At 41.4% G+C, this 21,977-nt stretch overlaps 1 protein-coding gene across 2 annotated transcripts; it reads right to left on the bottom strand.

Annotated features, from left to right (window-relative positions):
* Positions 1 to 102: 102 nt before the first annotated feature.
* Positions 103 to 21,950, bottom strand: LOC135472823 (balbiani ring protein 3-like). Of its 2 annotated transcripts, none has more exons than XM_064752511.1 (7): positions 21,837 to 21,950; positions 9,852 to 9,942; positions 9,280 to 9,336; positions 4,387 to 4,410; positions 3,649 to 3,839; positions 2,243 to 2,544; positions 103 to 627 (listed from the first exon to the last, which is right to left on the bottom strand). In XM_064752511.1, the coding sequence occupies exons 1-7, from the start codon at positions 21,900 to 21,902 to the stop codon at positions 267 to 269; spliced, it is 1,092 nt and encodes a 363-aa protein (XP_064608581.1). In that variant the 5' UTR covers positions 21,903 to 21,950; the 3' UTR covers positions 103 to 266. The 2 variants fall into 2 exon arrangements, with proteins under 2 accessions (XP_064608581.1, XP_064608580.1); XM_064752510.1 differs by lacking the exon at positions 21,837 to 21,950 and adding an exon at positions 13,985 to 14,134.
* Positions 21,951 to 21,977: the final 27 nt, after the last annotated feature.

Here is a 21,977-nt window from a genome sequence, read left to right on the forward strand (position 1 = left end):
AAAGGTTGAAGAATTAGGGTATCACTATCTGTAATATGACTAACGTTCCTAATGTCAGTGTTGAAATATCAGGTAGACAAACAATTAACGAAGTGATCAAAATAAAATATATATATATATGTAATTGTCAGAACTGTTTCATACAACATTGTTCAACAATACTACACCAGGGAATACGGACAATTTACACTGCAAATACATACTAGTAATACATCTTGGAAAAAGTTTGGAAGTCTTCCTTAAGAGAGAAAGAAGTGGTAATATTCTTATTTTCTCTTTCTGATTGGAAAGCCAGAGAAAATGTCAAAAGTTGGCCTGCAGCCACAGGCTCCATTACTGAGCAGTGCAGGTTCCCAGTACTGGCTACACTGCTTGTGGGCGCAGGGCTGTGCAGTGGTAGGGACTGGGGTGGTGGTGGCTGGCTCTGTACTGGGGGGCACCTCTGTAGTGGTCACCTCCTCTGTTGTGGACACAGGGTCAATGTTCTCCCCGTCCACCATCGCTCTCAGCCTGTTTACCGTGGACATGTCCAATTCGGCCATGTCTGTGTTTGTCTCACTGGTTAGGTCATCAGCGGAGGAATGCAGACCCAGGCTGGATGCAGAGCTCAGGGAGCGACGTTCACATCTGCAGAGTAAAACAATCCTCGTTACACACAACTTAAGTCACTATGCATAACTTGTATTTCACCTTAAGTTAGCATTTTCCATGGGGCTTATTTTGCTTGATTCTGATTCATATGTCCACCTTATAGTGTCACTTGAGAGTTTTATTGGTACATCTGATTAATCAGAAGTATCAGTTTAAGGCCTTTACACGCTTCTGACAATGAATTTTTACATACCTTACTTGTATATGAAATACATTAGTGGCATTAATATATGTACATGTATGGGCTGCATGTCTAGGATGTTGTTGTAGGATAGTTTGTAGGTACACTCTGACTTGTTTGCAATGTCACAACCAGGTCAAAACTAAAGAACTTGTTTAAAAGCTTTTTCAAATTACATTGATGAACTTTGTTTTTTAGTTATTTCTGCACACCCTGAAAACTGGTATCTAAATCCATGTTAACTGAAGGTCTAAACATGTGTCATACAATCTAAGGAGTTAAGGTGGCAGATAAACATGTATGTACATGTATTTGTTTTGTTTTATATCCTTTGATAATCCCGTCCTGAACAAGGGGGCAGTCTGCCTGGTTGGATGGGTTTAGCTGCCACTGTCAGTGCGTACCTTGTACAACCATATTCTATTCTTTAACCTCTGATGTTTTAACAAGAGAGCCTGTGATTATGTGTGGTGCATGAATTCCACTTCACTGCACTTGACCTAAAGCTAGGCTTATGGAACCAACACCAACAAGGTGTCACGGCCAGTCAAACCTGTTGTTGTTATTGTTCCTTTATCACCCTCTTCATACATGTATGACTATACCCATAATTTAAATCAGTTGCAAGGTTGTTTTTCCTCCATATTAAGTGCCCTCAACTTGTAAATGGTACTGTATGCTAAGCTCTTACTTAAATGCAGACTTTCTGTTGCGGTGTAAGAATTGTACAACATGTGCAAACGCATTGTCCCAGAGCCTTTAATTTATTTTATCTTAAAACTTATCATACCAACTTCATTACATCACAGATTTTCTTTTTCCCTTTTTCGTTTACTTTTGATCTTGTTGATTTCCACTAAACAGTTTGTTTGTTCTGTCTTAATGATCAATCGTTAACACACCAACACCGCGCAACGACTCAGGAGCCTTTCACCAATGCTCTCCCTGTGAGTTCAAGTGCTGGCTTCCTCTCCGGCTGTACGTGGGAAGGTTTTCCAAGAACTTGAGGATGATTGTGGGTTTCCTCTGGGCTTTGCCCGGTTTCCTCCCACCATAATGCTGGATGCAGCCGTTTAAGTGAAATATTCTTGACGTAAAATGCGAATCAAATAAATACATAAATCTTAAAGCTCTATCTAATGAAGAAGCATGCTAAGCTATTGTTTCAGTGGATTAGCTGTGACCAGGGTACCATGTTTTCCACTAGCTGTACTATCAGACAGGTAGCATGAGCTGATTGCGATCATATTCTGTATTTGCCAGAAAATTTCAACCGTGACTGAAGTACTCATTTTGCCAGTGAAAGTTCTATTGCAGGATGTAAGAGTAGTGTTTTGAGATGTGTTTGGAAGGTACGATTAATGAAGAGAACTTTAGCATAACTAGGACAAAAATTCCAAAGGTTTTTACCTGCATGTGTCAGTGTTGAAGGCAGAATTCCTGGAGTCACAATTTGTGATAGTGGGGCAGAGACACTGACATGTTTCCTCATCCCAGCGCCTGGGAAGGCGACAACTAGATTCCTCATGGGCATTCTTACAGACACAACGGCATATTTCATCGTCATATCTGAGGTGGATACTGTAATTGCAGTCCTCAGGCTGAACGCGGCATCTTATTTCACACCTCAGGTGCTTCTCAATATAAATAGTCTTCATCTTGGAGCCGTCAAAGTCCATGGGGCCATCCAGATTAAGGCTGGGGGAAAGAATCTGCAAGACAACAAGGTCCGAGTCAAGGCTGGCATGTGTATCATGGAATGCAAGATTTCACAAGTGGTTGCAAATGTGTAGACAGACATATTTTTTCTGACCTCCACCAAGACTTTCATCAAAGCACAAATCGTCTCCTTATTTAGTTCTGAATCAAACATGGTTGACAATCCAGACACTAATCATGGTTGACAATCCAGGCACTTAACATGGTTGACAATCCAGGCACTAAACATGGTTGACAATCCAGGCACTAATCATGGTTGACAATCCAGGCACTAAACATGGTTGACAATCCAGACACTAATCATGGTTGACAATTCAGACACTAAACATGGTTGACAATCCAGACACTAATCATGGTTGACAATCCAGGCACTAAACATGGTTGACAATCCAGACACTAAACATGGTTGACAATTTAGACACTAAACATGGTTGACAATTCAGACACTAAACATGGTTGACAATCCAGGCACTAAACATGGTTGACAATCCAGACACTAATCATGGTTGACAATTCAGACACTAAACATGGTTGACAATCCAGACACTAATCATGGTTGACAATCCAGGCACTAAACATGGTTGACAATCCAGACACTAATCATGGTTGACAATTCAGACACTAAACATGGTTCACAATCCAGGCACTAATCATGGAGACAATCCAGACACTAAACATGGTTGACAATCCAGACACTAAACATGGTTGACAATTTAGACACTAAACATGGTTGACAATCCAGGCACTAAACATGGTTGACAATCCAGACACTAATCATGGTTGACAATTCAGACACTAAACATGGTTGACAATCCAGACACTAAACATGGTTGACAATCCAGACACTAATCATGCTTGACAATCCAGTCGACAATTTAGACACCAAACATGGTTGACAATTTAGACACTAAACATGGTTGACAATTCAGACACTGAACATGGTTCACAATCCAGACACCAAACACGGTTGATAATTGGGTTCATCAATCAGCCAACACTTCACAATTCAGTATCGCTTCCTCATTGCTAACTGCTTGTTATCACTCTCCCTCTAATCACGAAATCAATGATACTGTTGAATTAAGATCCTGACTTACCACTTTAGGAACAAATGTCACCTCTACAGGAGCGCATATCTCGTGCTCTGTGCCACCGCACCCTGTGCAGCGCTCCATGAGGATACAGGTGGGGTAGTGCACCACATTAGGGTCAGGATGTTGAGGTACATCCACAGTCACCAGGTGAGGGGAGCACAGGTCTGGCTGCACCACACGCGACATTATCATCGCTGAAACAGCACCCAAGCAAAATTCAGCATTCTCCAAAATTGTGGACATGAACACAGGCCCACTGGTTAGATGGAATTTTCTCACCAGTCTAGACCAAGACAATTACACTAATTCTAAAACACTGACACTGATAAACAAATTCAAACAATTAGACTGCTTGCAAGTCTGTTGGTATCTCAAAGAACAAGATTTACAGTGATCCCTAAAAAAAACGTGTGGTTTTGTCGTCAAGTTCAGCTTATGCTGGCTGCCTCTCCCCCCATATGTGGGAAGGTCTGCCAGCAACCTGTGGATGGTTGTGGGTTTCCCTTGGGCTTTGCCCGGATTTCTCCTACCATAATGCTGTCCGTTGTCGTATAAGTGAAACATTTTTGAGTATAAAACACATAAAACACCAATCAAATAAATAAATAAATCATTGTATAACTCAGATAAAACAGAATGTAATATAACTCAGAGTATTCATCCTAATAAGGATGTGACTAAGCCACAAATTAGATGCATATAAACCATGGATCATTTGTAAAACAGAAAGCGCATACTTACATCTGGTGTTGGGAGGAATACGACCTGATAGAAAGAAAGTGACTTTCTATTTAAATGTGCATGGCAAGTAGAAATCAAATCGTTTTTATTTTTAAAAGCAATAATTTTGTAAAAACTCTACTGTAGGCTACTTTTTATATGACGTTGAAGAAACCACATTCTTCTTTACATAAACTATGTATGATGTGTGTATACAGTGTCTTCAGTGTATGGGACAATGACGTTTCCTCAAAACAGAACAAGAAAGGCTGACATTATGGCAACCTTACATGGTAAGGTCACCTGCCGCCAGGCTTACAGGATGGTTATGCATGCTATTTAACACAACGTCACAAAACAGATACTGTTTGGTTCATCATTAGCTTGTGTGTACAACAGAAGGTTACCTGTGTCTTTTCACATGAATCCAGTTGATGCTGGGCGTCAGAGGTCACGTCCTCTTACATGCAGAACAAGGCTGTGCATAAACACACATGCAACACATGTTAGTGACATGAACTTGAAAGAGGACTGGTTAGTGGGATTTAGTGGGTTAGTTGAATGTATACTCATAGGGCCATGAGCTATGTCACACTAAATTTTAACGTCTACGAGCATGAGGTTAAACAATAATCAAATCGAAAATCTAGATAACCACTCCTATTATTTCCTGCTAAGCTATATGATCACATGTAAGCTTGCATTCTGAGGTCTATGGGACCACATTTGTTTTTAACAGTTGTTTCACGAATGCAATGCAGAATATACCGGGCAAGACATCAAATGTTACACCTAGCTAAACATGGCACATGGCCTTACACCTGGCATGACACCTGACCATGATGTCTCATTATCCCTAACTGCAGAGCTCTCAGAGAAGAAGCAATTCAAGTCATTCCTCTGACAAGATGTTGGTACCATAGTATTCATGTACATGGTTACCCAGCTGAAGGGTTTAACCCCATCTTAGTTAACCCCAGGTTGAATCTGAATCTATAACAATGTCCTTCACCTCTGCACATGACGGAGACACCTTTAAACACAGCCTGTAACCCTCCATATGGGTCCAGTCATGGGTATTACATGTCAATAATAAGCGTTCTGAACGCACTGCCGAAAATGTTTTGCTAGACTAGATCAGTCACTTGTCTTGTATTTATTTATTAACTTTTGAAATTTGTTTTCATGACGTTGAGTAACAAGATATCATCAACAGAAACAGTGATATGGTGCAGATATGAACAGGAGTACCAACATGCGCTACAGATAAACATCATCACACATCTATGTGAAATGGTCACAATCCAAGCATGTAAACATATTCAAGGAGAAATTTACAGGACAAGTAATATATGCCAACAGAGTCCTGATCAGATAGAAATGGGAAAAAAATATTATGTATGTATAACTGACAGAGGTTAATAAACTACAGAGGCCTGAAACTGACACTTTCACAAACAGCTCTTATTAAGTATCTCCAATATTAAGTAACTATTGTTTTCTAAATGGATGAATTAATCAGAATAAAGCAAAATGATGTAACTTAAACCATCAACTTTTGACAAGTTACTGACAGATTTCCAATGTGACACACAGACATGCATACCATACATGTATGTCTATGACACGCCTACCCAGGGTAAACCACCGACTTCTGACAAGTTACTGACAGACTTCCAATGTGACACACAGACATGCAAACCATACATGTATGTCTATGACAGGCCTACCCAGGGTAAACCATTGACTTCTGACAAGTTACTGACAGACTTCCAATGTGACACACAGACATGCATACCATACATGTATGTCTATGACACGCCTACCCAGGGTAAACCACCGACTTCTGACAAGTTACTGACAGACTTCCAATGTGACACACAGACATGCATACCATACATGTATGTCTATGACAGGCCTACCCAGGGTAAACCACCGACTTCTGACAAGTTACTGACAGACTTCCAATGTGATACACAGACATGCATACCATACATGTATGTCTATGACACGCCTACCCAGGGTAAACCACCCACTTCTGACAAGTTACTGACAGACTTCCAATGTGACACACAGACATGCATACCATACATGTATGTCTATGACACGCCTACCCAGGGTAAACCACCGACCTCTGACAAGTTACTAACAGACTTCCAATGTGACACACAGACATGCATACCATACATGTATGTCTATGACATGCCTACCCAGGGTAAACCACCGACTTCTGACAAGTTTCTAACAGACTTCCAATGTGACACACAGACATGCATACCATACATGTAGTGGGAAAGAAGTTCTGGAAGACAAGTCGTCTGTAAGGAACTCGCCAACGATCTACAAATTCCCTATCCAACGCACACTTGGAGTGTCCCAGCAAATGAAAGGCATATGCCTAAATCACTTGACCATGAACCGCTCCAATAACATATGAGCATAGCTTTTCAGTTGTTTTACTGAATTATATTGTCTGTCTTTCTCTGTGTTATAAAGATGCAACCTTGGACAGAATTGAGTATCCAATGGAATCTACATGCTATAGGTTATGAGGCCAAAACTGTCCCTCCTGAAGACTGATCTTGTATCTATTATTTATTTATTTATTTATTTGATTGGTGTTTAACGCCATACTCAAGGATATTTCACTTCTACGACCTCAACCAGCCATCAACTGGACCATTGATTCCAATCACTAATGAATCAAAAATATGAAATTTTAACTAAAGTGTGAAAATGCAAAAAAATTGTGTTCAACTGTCATCTCCACATATCCGCTCAATTGCCAAGTTAATGTTATCAGAAAGAATTACATTTCAGGATTATCATATAATAATATTTTCCACCAACATTTTATGTAATACGTACAAAGAAAATTAATTTGGGAAAGTGTTGGTACACATACCCAGTCAGTCCCAGATCTAAGCCTTGACACTTAGATCCACCCAAAAGGACACAGGCACATGTACCTAGTCAGTCCCAGATCTAAGGCTTGGCACTTAGATCCACCCAAAAGGACACAGGCACATGTACCTAATCAGTCCCAGATCTAAGGCTTGGCACTTAGATCCACCCAAAAGGACAAAGGTGCAGGTACTTAGTCAGTCCCAGATCTAAGGCTTGACACTTAGATCCGCCCAAAAGGACACTGGCACATGTACCTAATCAGTCCCAGATCTAAGGCTTGACACTTAGATCCACCAAAAAGGACACAGGCACATGTACCTAGTCAGTCCCAGATCTAAACACACAAAAGGACACAAGTACACATACTTAGTCAGTCCTAGATCTAAGGCTTGACACTTAGATCCACCAAAAAGGACACAGGCACAGGTACTTAGTCAGTCCGAGATCTAAGGCTTGGCACTTAGATCCACCCAAAAGGACACAGGCACATGTACCTAGCCAGTCCGAGATCTAAACACACAAAAGGACACAAGTACACATACTTAGTCAGTCCCAGATCTAAGGCTTGACACTTAGATCCACCAAAAAGGACACAGGCACATGTACTTAGTCAGTCCGAGATCTAAACCTTGACACCCAAAAGGGCACAGGCACAGGTACTTAGTCAGTCCCAGATCTAAGGCTTGACACTTAGATCCACCAAAAAGGACACAGGCACATGTACTTAGTCAGTCCGAGATCTAAACCTTGACACCCAAAAGGGCACAGGCACATGTACCTAGTCAGTCCCAGATCTAAGGCTTGGCACTTAGATCCGCCCAAAAGGACACAGGCACATGTACCTAATCAGTCCCAGATCTAAGGCTTGGCACTTAGATCCACCCAAAAGGACACGGGCACATGTACCTAGTCAGTCCGAGATCTAAACACACAAAAGGACACAAGTACACATACCTAGTCAGTCCGAGATCTAAACCTTGACACACAAAAGGACACAAATACACGTACCTAGTCAGTCCTAGATCTAAGGCTTGACATCCAAAAGGACACAGGCAGATGTACTTAGTCAGTCCCAGATCTAAGGCTTGGCACTTAGATCCGCCCAAAAGGACACAGGCACATGTACCTAATCAGTCCCAGATCTAAGGCTTGGCACTTAGATCCACCCAAAAGGACACGGGCACATGTACCTAGTCAGTCCGAGATCTAAACACACAAAAGGACACAAGTACACATACCTAGTCAGTCCGAGATCTAAACCTTGACACACAAAAGGACACAAATACACGTACCTAGTCAGTCCTAGATCTAAGGCTTGACATCCAAAAGGACACAGGCAGATGTACTTAGTCAGTCCCAGATCTAAGGCTTGAAACGTAGATCCACCCAAAAGGACACAGGCACATGTACTTAGTCAGCCCTAGATCTAAGGCTTGACACACAAAAGGATACAGGTACATGTGCTTAGTCAGTCCCAGATCTAAGGCTTGAAACGTAGATCCACCCAAAAGGACACAGGCACATGTACTTAGTCAGTACTAGATCTAAGGCTTGACACACAAAAGGATACAGGTACATGTATGAAATCAAGCATACATGTTTTTTGGCCAAAAGAACAAATGGGAAGCATGAGGCCTAGCTCAGTTGGCAATTAGTACACAATGCAAATAGCACAGCACATGGCAAGTTCTGCATCCACTGACAGGATGGATCAAAACATGCTTGCACATGTAACTATGTCCACACATACATTCAGCTTTGTCTCATAATGCTCAAAATGCTTCCTTACTGCTTTAACTTAATAAGCATTACATCAATCAGCTGTCACCATTGACAACTGTGATGCTTGTACATGCAGACAGGCAGTTTAATATTGTTCACTTGGACTGTGCAACCATGGTATATACAATGTATGTCAGTACTTCCAAGTAGGCCTACAAGCTGGAGGTATCGGCAATGCCAACTTGGGGCAAACTGTCAGGTGTGATTATAGGTAATGAGACTCACCTGAGCTGCTGCATTCCTGTCCCTGCTCCCCCACACCACAGCTTGATCCATTGTTGGCTGAGGAGAACACATGTTACGAAGGATACAAACACAGCTTCAACAAATCTTCCTTGATCATTTATAAAGAAAGAAAATATCATAAAACTATAACAAATGAATATACTATGGTAGAAACTCAATGAAGAAACTGAACAGCAATTTATGTGATACACACTGAAATTTCAAAAACTTTAAAGTTGAAGAGGAGAAATTTTCACTCCTCATTTTGCTATATTGATATTAAAAGTGTAAGAAAGTAATAAAACATAATATTTGTAGGCACAAAGATGAATTTAAGCTCAAATTATCTTCTCATACTTGCGGTCGTTGTGAGTTCAAGTCCAACTTGTGTTGGCTTCCTCTTCGGCCATAAGTGGGAAGGTCTGCAGCTCCCTGCAGATGGTCGTGGGTTTTCTCCCACCATAATGCTGGCCGCTGTCGTATAAGTGAAATATTCTTGAGTATGGCATAAAACACCAATCAAATAAATAAAACAATTATCACAGTTTGGTTACTTTTAGTGAGATATTTACCCAGAGGGTCTGTTTGTGGCATTCTCAGGAATTCATCTATAAACTCCTCCAAATTGATCTGCCTCAACCGCTTCATGAGGGCAGCAGGCACCTACAGTCATCAACACAACAAACACTCACAATTATGTCCACACAGATCTGCCAAAACGGCTTCATGATGGCAGCAGGCACCTACAGTCATCAACACAACAAACACTCACAATTATGTCCACACAGATCTGCCAAAACGGCTTCATGATGGCAGCAGGCACCTACAGTCATCCACACAACAAACACTCACAATTATGTCCACACAGATCTGCCTCAACCACTTCATGATGACAGCAGGCACCTATAGTCATCAACACAACAAACACTCACAATTATGTCCACACAGATCTGCCTCAACCACTTCATGATGACAGCAGGCACCTATAGTCATCAACACAACAAACACTCACAATTATGTCCACACAGATCTGCCTCAACCACTTCATGATGACAGCAGGCACCTATAGTCATCAACACAACAAACACTCACAATTATGTCCACACAGATCTGCCCTAACCACTTCATGATGACAGCAGGCACCTATAGTCATCAACACAACAAACACTCACAATTATGTCCACACAGATCTGCCAAAACCGCTTCATGATGGCAGCAGGGACATACAGTCATCAACACAACAATCACTCACAATTATGTCCACACAGATCTGCCCCAACCGCTTCATGATGGCAGCAGGCACCTATAGTCATCAACACAACAATCACTCACAATTATGTCCACACAGATCTGCCCTAACCACTTCATGATGACAGCAGGCACCTATAGTCATCAACACAACAAACACTCACAATTATGTCCACACAGATCTGCCAAAACCGCTTCATGATGGCAGCAGGGACATACAGTCATCAACACAACAAACACTCACAATTATGACCACACAGATCTGCCAAAGCCGCTTCATGATGGCAGCAGGCACCTATAGTCATCAACCCAACAGACACTCACAATTGTGTCCACATACATGTAGATCTGCCACAACCGCTTCATGACAGCAGGCACCTACAGTCATCAACACAACAATCATTCACAATTATGTCCACACAGAACCTGCCCCAACTGCTTCATGATGGCAGCAGGCACCTATAGTCATGAACACAACAAACACTCACAATTATGCCACACAGATCTGCCCCAACCGCTTCATGATGACAGCAGGCACCTGAAGTCATCAACACAACAAACACTCACAATTATGCCACACAGATCTGCCCCAACCGCTTCATGATGACAGCAGGCACCTGAAGTCATCAACACAACAAACACTCACAATTATGCCACACAGATCTGCCCCAACCGCTTCATGATGACAGCAGGCACCTATAGTCATCAACACAACAAACACTCACAATTATGTCCACACAGATCTGCCCCAACCACTTCATGATGGCAGCAGGCACCTACAGTCATCAACACAACAAACACTCACAATTATGTCCACACAGATCTGCCCTAACCACTTCATGATGACAGCAGGCACCTATAGTCATCAACACAACAAACACTCACAATTATGTCCACACAGATCTGCCCCAACCACTTCATGATGGCAGCAGGCACCTACAGTCATCAACACAACAAACACTCACAATTATGTCCACACAGATCTGCCCTAACCACTTCATGATGACAGCAGGCACCTACAGTCATCAACACAACAAACACTCACAATTATGTCCACACAGATCTGCCCTAACCACTTCATGATGACAGCAGGCACCTACAGTCATCCACACAACAAACACTCACAATTATGTCCACACAGATCTGCCAAAACCACTTCATGAGGGCAGCAGGCACCTACAGTCATCCACACAACAATCATTCACAATTATGTCCACACAGATCTGCCTCAACCACTTCATGATGACAGCAGGCACCTATAGTCATCAACACAACAAACACTCACAATTATGTCCACACAGATCTGCCTCAACCACTTCATGATGACAGCAGGCACCTATAGTCATCAACACAACAAACACTCACAATTATGTCCACACAGATCTGCCCTAACCACTTCATGATGACAGCAGGCACCTATAGTCATCAACACAACAAACACTCACAATTATGTCCACACAGATCTGCCTCAACCACTTCATGATGACAGCAGGCACCTATAGTCCATCAACACAACAAACACTCACAATTATGTCCACACAGATCTGCCCTAACCACTTCATGATGACAGCAGGGACATACAGTCATCAACACAACAAACACTCACAATTATGACCACACAGATCTGCCAAAGCCGCTTCATGATGGCAGCAGGCACCTATAGTCATCAACCCAACAGACACTCACAATTGTGTCCACATACATGTAGATCTGCCACAACCGCTTCATGACAGCAGGCACCTACAGTCATCAACACAACAATCATTCACAATTATGTCCACACAGAACCTGCCCCAACTGCTTCATGATGGCAGCAGGCACCTATAGTCATGAACACAACAAACACTCACAATTATGCCACACAGATCTGCCCCAACCGCTTCATGATGACAGCAGGCACCTGAAGTCATCAACACAACAAACACTCACAATTATGCCACACAGATCTGCCCCAACCGCTTCATGATGACAGCAGGGCACCTGAAGTCATCAACACAACAAACACTCACAATTATGCCACACAGATCTGCCCCAACCGCTTCATGATGACAGCAGGCACCTATAGTCATCAACACAACAAACACTCACAATTATGTCCACACCAGATCTGCCCTAACCCACTTCATGATGACAGCAGGCACCTACAGTCATCCACACAACAATCATTCACAATTATGTCCACACAGATCTGCCTCAACCACTTCATGATGACAGCAGGCACCTATAGTCATCAAACACAACAAACACTCACAATTATGTCCACACAGATCTGCCCTAACCACTTCATGATGACAGCAGGCACCTATAGTCATCAACACAACAAACACTCACAATTATGTCCACACAGATCTGCCTCAACCACTTCATGATGACAGCAGGCACCTATAGTCATCAACACAACAAAACACTCACAATTATGTCCACACAGATCTGCCCTAACCACTTCATGATGACAGCAGGCACCTATAGTCATCAACACAACAAACACTCACAATTATGCCACACAGATCTGCCCCAACCACTTCATGATGGCAGCAGGCACCTACAGTCATCAACACAACAAACACTCACAATTATGACACACAGATCTGCCAAAACCGCTCCATGATGACAGCAGGCACCTATAGTCATCAACGCAACAAACACTCACAATTATGTCCACACAGATCTGCCCCAACCACTTCATGATGACAGAAGGCACCTACAGTCATCCACACAACAAACACTCACAATTCCTTCTTTATTTTTTTTATTTCGTTAGGTGCAGTAAACTTCATCGATGAATGGTGTCTGGAGAAAACCACCGCCATTCAGACGGTCGGTGAAAAAACCCCCCAAAAAACAGCTCCTGATTATCATCCAAACAATTACAAATTCTCAACTACTGCTGTACTAGCTGGATTACAGCAAACGACCTCATTGGCTTGCGGTTGGGGCATGCAATGCTAAGAATGAAGTCAGAACCCAGCCATATTATATGTATCCTTGGAGTTTAACGAGAAGGAGTCATTAGATGTGTGTGATGTGTGCCGGTTCCCGCTGAAGTATCATGCCCAAGACACCAGACATGACACCCCGCCAACCAGTCAGGTTTCCTTGCTCTAACCTCTCAGTGCTGAATGCCACACGAGGCAGCAGCAAGTACTGGTCATTTTTAAAGTCTTTCGTATGACCCAATCCATGTCTGATCCCAGGTCAAGCCTTCAGGTCTATAACAATCAGGTCACTGAAATGGTTCCCAGCCATATTACATTCAGGCTGTGATCAGCTGAATATGTAAATGTACTGAGGGTGTGTTTATGTATGAGCTTTTTACATGATATGCAATCTAGTATTATCTAGAGCACAGGCTGACAGACAATATCACACTGCAGTAGACATCAGGTAGCTGTGGGCCTGAACACGTCATGATGTTGGGGTGGCCGGGAAATTCCCAGGGAATGACCGCTTCTGTCACCTGATTGTCCAGGCTGTTGTTGTATAGTTCTTGCCATCCTGACCAGTATGTACTACCTGTACAGTACTTCTTTGTAGTGTACCACATGGTATCAGACTCAGGCAGGTTTCATCTCACATATCAGCGTATTTACAAGCCAGCTGTGTCCGTTATCACACCATCCCGTTGTTCCTCAGCCCCCACACCCAGTCAACATATGGACAAGCTTTGTTAGTAGGTGTACTGACGAAATAAATACGTGTATTTTAGACAGTAAACCTTGCACCTCTAGAGCTGAACTGAAGCACTTCCAGCTATACTGGATGTACATCAGTTTAATTATGCTCATATTAGATTTGCATGCATGTACTGCAGAAAGATTTACAGTACCGGTACTTCTTCAACCTTTTCACATGTTTGCAAGGTGTTTATTCAAGCATATTCTGAAGGCATTATTCTGTGTAGATTATAATAAATTACTCTTTTTGTGACTCCCAGAAAATGGTTGATCCAACCCAATGCAGTTTCGGCTTGTCTCCAAAATATAATTATACATGTGCATAAATTGCACTGAAAGTTGCTCTTTCATTTGGGAAAAGGTCGACGAAATCGGTAGCTTTAGTTGTCTTATAAATTTGCCCCGTGTATTATCAGCTGGATGGATTCACTCTTCACTGTATGGTGTAATTCTGTACTCGTCTCCCAGTAAACAAATAAATACATGGCGTATATTATAACAGCTTCTTTTCTGTGCTGATTTAAACCCAGCTACATCATCATGTTCTCTGTACAGCAAGGACAAATGGATATGCTGAACCTTGTAATGGGATTAGAGGACAAATTCAATTGCTATTTTGTCAAGACCAACACAGACCAAAATAAGTGACTTTTTTTCATTGATTTAATTGATTTCTTGATTGTTTTAATTCTTGCCACATCCTGTGCATATACAGGCCTGTTTATGATTGCTTCCGTTATGTACAAATGTGCTGTTTATATTTACCCAAGTGTGTGCGTGTGTTTTTTTTTACCTTTTATACCACTTGTTATATTACTGTGTGTCAGCCTTTGTGCTTTAAGACTTTTATGTATGAAATAAATACATATGTGTGTACATTATTTGGAACTCATTCAGTTGTATGTTGACTTGGTCTTTTACTCAACTTGTCTTATGTGTCCACCTGTCATTTCTCTAAACTGGCCACATATGGCAGGTTTGACTGTATAAGCTTCAGTAATCAACAAGTAATATTTTATTATTTGAGTCTAAAAATGCATTGTTCAGTTTAAGGCAAAATTTGGGATCTTTCACCAATTATACATACACATAGAAAATGCTGGTCTTTTAGTTTGGTTACCAGTGTCAACAATGTTGGTCAGCCCAAACCATGACAGCTAGTATTTAGCTGAGCCTATTCTGTATCTAGGTGACCCGAGCTCCCTTATTAATGTGCACTGCTGCTGGCTAACTGCCTTATCATTGCCATGAGGCACATACATGTACAAATAGCTGACTTATCACCTAGTTTGGGCTTAGTTCTAGACTCTACTCTATAAATTCTTCACCCATTTCAGATATCTCTGAATGTGAAATGGCAAATTTTATGCAGTTGTAATAGTTTGATTATGAGGACAGATAACAACAATGGCCTTGGCTGGACAACTATGTATATGGCCTCCAGTAAAAATGTGGATACAGGCATTTTGTCCGTCAGTCCAGAAATAGACCCCTCCCAGCCATGTACTTAAATAAACACTCTGTTTACACCTGAAAAGACTGAAGAACTATATATTACATACATGGATATTTAAAACCAGCCACTTAAGATGCACATGAATGTGCAGTGCCATGTATTGATATTTATAAGCAAAGACTGATCATACACCATATGTATAATAACTGGTTATTTTCTGTCAGTTAGAAATGTCTTTCTATTACATGTACACATCAATTACTTAATATCTTGGTTCCTATATTTTCATGTCCACTCTGGCTAAAATATGTGGGGGACCACACACAGGTAGAACATAGGTACAACACAACAGTTGTACAGTCAACGGCTGATTCAGGGCTTCAGTCCTGCAGTCCAGTGTTCCCAGCCAATTCATATCACATATACATATACATAGTGAACAATCTTCTCTTGTACACTGTATATGTTGACTGTCAGCAGGGTGCCATACTGCAGTGCCTGGGTAATGCAAAAGACATGTCCTAGTATACAGCTGTCCAATAACAATATAATACAAAGCGATGTTGAATGTGTTCTTCAACCCCAAGCAAACTTACAATACTGATTGAAAATATCACATAAATATATTTACTGAACACCTTTTTCTATTTGACACCCATTTTTTCCCTGCTAGATTGATAATGTGCATGTGTATATTCAATCAAAACATATTCTAACATGCAATGGACAAAATATGCATGTCACCAAACGTCAAAAGATGTTCTGTCTGAGTATCAGTAATAATTTTAAATTGTATTAAATATGTTACACTGTTAAAATAATGTCAGAATTTGTCAGTGAAAATGGAGGGCAATTGTGGTTGGGTGTGGGTTAGATTTGTGTGTGTGTGTGTGTGTGTATGTGTGTGTGTGTTTGGCTGGGGGAGTGGAGACTGTCAATTGCTCTTGTCCCATTGGTCAGGCACAATCTGAGTAGAACAGCAAAGACTTCCACATTCACAATAAGAGAATGGGTCACAGGCATGCCTGAGGCAAGCTGTGCTGACCGCTGAGGCCTGACAATATTTAACACCCCTAGCAGTAACAGTATCCCTTTAATATTGACAAGAGGTCTGACACCACAAACACAACCTCTGCCACAACTGACTGACATAGCTGATCACAGGTCAGCTGATCTTGGAGTGGTGTCATGCCAGTAAGCAAGGACAATGTTATTCACATTGTATGGTGACAGGGCTAAATAAGTCAGAAAGGTTTTTAACAATGTGGGTTGATGGGAAAAACATGACATGACCAACACAGGAACAAGTACTGAATCGGACAGCCTATCAACATGATAGAGAGAGCAACAAGTACTGAATTGGACAACCTATTAACATGATAGAGACATGAGCAAGTATAAGCTGAATTGGACACTGTATTAACATGACAGAGACAGAAACAAGTACTGAATTGGACACCCTATTAACACGATAGAGATAAGAACAAGTATAAGATTAATTGGACACCCTATTAACATGACACAGACAAGAACAAGTATTTAAATGGACACCCCACTAACACGATAGAGATAAGAACAAGAATTAGCTGAATTGGACACCCTATTAACATGATAGAGACATGGGCCAGTACTGAATTGGACAAATTATTAACATGACAGAGATAAGAACAAGTATAAGCTGAATTGGACACTGTATTAACATGACAGACACAGAAACAAGTACTGAACTGGACACCCTATTAACATGATAGAGACAAGAACAAGTACTCAGCTGGACACCCCATTAACATGCTAGAGATAAGAACAAGTATTAGCTGAATTGGACACTATTAACATGACCGAGACAGGAACAAGTACTTGACTGGACACATTATTAACATGATAGAGATGGGAACAAGGGAGAAATACTGAATTTGACACACTATTTCCACGATAGGAGAGATGATAGGAGTTAAACATAATGAAATGGACAGTCCATTTAGCTGGTAAAGATGAAAAAGTACATAACTGAATACCCTATTAACCTGTTAATATATATTACATCATAATTCAGGGCCAAATGCAAGGATTCTGATACCTTTTAGAGATGCCCAAATTGCAGCATACCCTTAAAAAATACTGAAGGGAGTGAACAGAGTATAACTAGACATTTGCCACACAGAGTAAGCTCCCCTGAGTTGAATTTCTCACGCAGGAATTTCATTGTAAGATTGTCTGCTTTGTCATTTCGATGAGATCAAATGATGCTTGTATTGAAGTGAAGAGGACCCAAGGTAGTCAGCATTTGAGTTATGATATTGTGCTTGATTGTGTTGTCAACCATGATGGTCAATAGCCTAGGGCACAATGCTTTCTTTGCTGCTTTGTACTAAGTGTACAAAGGTGAAACTCGCGCGTTACAAGTTAAGCCTTCATTAGAAGGAATGAGAATGACAGAGCTTCCGTACGAAAACCAAAGAACTTTGTCTTACTTCACCCTTAAAGCTAGAAAAACGGCAGTAAAGCTGACTGCTGCCACCACACTGTCTGATAAACGGCTGTAAAGCTTACTGCTGCCACCACGATGCCTGATAAACGGCAGTAAAGCAGACTGCTGCCACCACACAACCTGATAAACGGCAGTAAAGCTGACTGCTGCCACCACACAACCTGATAAACGGCAGTAAAGCTGACTGCTGCCACCACACTGTCTGATAAACGGCTGTAAAGCTTACTGCTGCCACCACGATGCCTGATAAACGGCAGTAAAGCAGACTGCTGCCACCACACAACCTGATAAACGGCAGTAAAGCTGACTGCTGCCACCACACAACCTGATAAACGGCAGTAAAGCTGACTGCTGCCACCACACTGTCTGATAAACGGCAGTAAAGCTGACTGCTGCCACCACGATGCCTGATAAACGGCAGTAAAGCTGACTGCTGCCACCACACAACCTGATAAACGGCAGTAAAGCTGACTGCTGCCACCACACAACCTGATAAACGGCAGTAAAGCTGACTGCTGCCACCACGATGCCTGATAAACGGCAGTAAAACTGACTGCTGCCACCACACAACCTGATAAACGGCAGTAAAGCTGACTGCTGCCACCACGATGCCTGATAAACGGCAGTAAAGCTGACTGCTGCCACCACACTGCTTGATACTCATGTTTGTAGCAAAATTCCATATGTGCACATCTGCGTACTGATTGTATGCGAATATATCTGTAATTTTGATACTAAAATTTGTGGGTGTATAAGGCATTTATTTCTAGTTTCTAAACATCTGAAAATATGTTAGCCTAAATTAGCTTATTAAAAAGGTGACCAGAAAGCTGTATTTGTAAAGCCCTGTTGTCAGAGTTGGACATTTATGATTACCTGTGTGTAGCCATAAGGAATGAAGGAATTGCAATCAAAAGCAGAAGAACAAATATGCAATACATGTAAATGTAGTCAAAAAGCTACCTTTGTTGAGCACGCTTACTACAAAATAATGTTTAATACCAAAAATGTTCACTCATGTTTTGCTCACTTTTCATATATACATGTATAGACATATACTTTTGTAATTTGGAGTAGGGACTATACATATTGGAGTACCTCCAGTTATAGGGTTGAAAAATGTCCAGGTATGCTGTCCTTTATCCATTTTGTCCTTGTCATTCAGACAACACGTTTTGCATTCAGTTTTCCACACAATTTGACACGCAAATAAGTTTTTATCTGTTTAAGGTGTTTTCTCTGTGAAATATGGAAAACGATCTTAACTATCCTGTCCTTGTGAATTGTCTGCACCAACTGACACACCAACTGTCTGCACCAACTGACACACCAACTGTCTGCACCAACTGTGCACCGACTGCCTTCTCCAACTGACACACCAACTGTCTGCACCAACTGTGCACAGACTGCCTTCTCCAACTGACACACCAAATGTCTGCACCAACTGTCTTCTCCAACTGACACACCAACTATCTTCTCCAACTGACACACCAGCTGTTTGCACCAACTGACACACCAACTGTCTTCACCAAATGTCTTCTCCAGTGGACACACTAACTGTCTGTACCAACTGACACACCAACTGTCTACACCAACTGTCTTCCCCGTCTGTCTGCAACAACTGACACACAAACTGACACACCAACAGTCTGCACCAACTGACACACCAACTGTCTTCTCCAACTAACACACCAACTGTCTTCTCCAATTGACACACCAAATGCCTGCACCAACTGACACACCAACTGTCTGCACCAACTGTCTTCTCCAACTGTCACACCAAATGTCTGCACCAACTGTCTTCTCCAACTGACACACCAAATGACTGCACCAACTGTCTGCACCAACTGTCTTCTCCAACTGACACAACAAATATTTTTATCTCTTTAAGGTGTTTTACTCTGTGAAATATGAAGTACGATCCTAACTATTCCCCCCTTGTGAACTGTCTGCACCAGCTGACACACCAACTGTCTGCACCAGCTGACACACCAACTGCCTGCACCAAATGACACACCAACTGTCTGCACCAGCTGACACACCAGCTGCCTGCACCAAATGACACACCAACTGTCTGCACCAACTGTCTGCACCAACTGACACTAACTGTCTTCTCCAACTGACACACCAACTGTCTGCACCAAATGACAAAACCAAATGTCTTCACCAGCTGACAAACCAACTGTCTGCACCAAATGACAAAACCAAATGTCTTCACCAGCTGACAAACCAACTGTCTTCACCAACTGTCTGCTCCAACTGTCTTCACCAGCTGACACACCAACTCACATACCGTCTGCACCAACTGACACATGAACTGTCTTCTCCTACTGACACACCACCTCACCTGTTGTGAGCTCTTTTGTTTGTATGATAAGTTATATAATGATAGAATTCACAGTTTGCCACTTGGTAAAATTCACAGTTTGCCACTTGGTAAAATTCACAGTTTGGCACTTGGTAAAATTCACAGTTTTGCCATTATGGTAAAATTCACAGTTTTGCCATTATGGTAAAATTCACAGCCTGCCATTGTGAAGAATAAGTGAAAACAATTGTCAACTCTTAGCTTGTTATGACAGCTAAATTGTCTGTTAGATTTTGGCCTCAAAGGAGAAAATATTGCTGTATCATACACAACATTAAGCTCAAACATTACAGGATAAAAAATGAAAAAATAAAGGAACCAAAGTCCTGTAAGACAAAATAATAAAATTCAATATAATGCAGGGCATTTATTTTAGTACTTAACTGACTATGGGAGAGTACAGTAACTACCGATTACACCTTCAAAATTTGGCACCATTTTTTTTTTTCTTGTTGCGAATGTACTTAGTATGCAGTGCCAAAAATGCCTTTTTTTTCTCAAACATCCTCTCATTTTCTCAGTGTAGAAAATGTAGCCCTATGTGCATGTACCGGATATTCGGGCAGGAAGAGTATGGTCTCTGCTTACATCCACTCTGACATTAGTGTGGACTCACCAGAGCACTGGGAGTGACACAGCCTGTTACTTCACAGCTGATTTGTGTGAGATACTTGTGTTTGGAGGACTGGCCTAGATCAATGACCTCTGTGTGTGGATCATGCTAAGACCACTGTCTCTCACAGGCTCTATCCCATACACACATCACCATACACATGCCCAACACAAAACATCCTGTTACACATGTGCTGAGGATAGGAAGCTGCATATACACTTCTCTTAATATGAACTTTTCTCCACTGCATTGGCTACAGTTCGGTATGTATCCAACACCCATAAATTTAAACCCTGATTAGTATGGTAACATTAAAAATGCTAAAATTCTCTTATTAAATAATAACATTAGAAGTCATCTGTGAAAACAACTCCCTTGAGGCATAACAACTTTCAGAGATGTAAGCAGAAAACTGTTACAAATCCTGGAAATGGATTGCAGTTATATTTACTGCTGCAATACACATGACATATGTCTGAATTACCTGACGATGAATTATTTTCGAAATGTAAAGAAACAACACAAATTACATTGACAGAAACCAATACGTGATCGTATGTTAATGCTTGATGATAATGAAGTCATGTACAGCATGCCATGGAAAAGTATCCAAAATAAAATCAGATAAATTAAAAACATTTCATTACAATCTCTACAGCACGACTTTTGTGGAATAACGTAATCAAATCTGTTACGTGAAAATTACTTACTTGTGCCTGGCTGCTCGTTAGCAACAAAGAAATGAAAAGAAGCGAGAGTATGTCACAACACCGCATTTTCTCGTGTAAACTGATACTTGTTTATCCCGCCCCGCCTCTTATAAGTTTACATATCGCGAGAATACGCGAGAA

This window comes from Liolophura sinensis, chromosome 8 (genome assembly GCF_032854445.1).
Source record: "Liolophura sinensis isolate JHLJ2023 chromosome 8, CUHK_Ljap_v2, whole genome shotgun sequence".
Classification (NCBI taxonomy): Eukaryota; Metazoa; Mollusca; class Polyplacophora; order Chitonida; family Chitonidae; genus Liolophura; species Liolophura sinensis.

Coding starts and splice junctions, on each gene's coding strand:
- LOC135472823 (XM_064752510.1), bottom strand. CDS start 14,071: ATGTGGTACACTACAAAGAAGTACTGTACAGGTAGTACATACTGGTCA. Junction 9,943..13,984: donor ACAACAGCCTGGACAATCAG/GTGACAGAAGCG, acceptor TGATGACTGTAG/GTGCCTGCTGCCCTCATGAA. Junction 3,840..4,386: donor TATTCCTCCCAACACCAGAT/GTAAGTATGCGC, acceptor GTGCTGTTTCAG/CGATGATAATGTCGCGTGTG.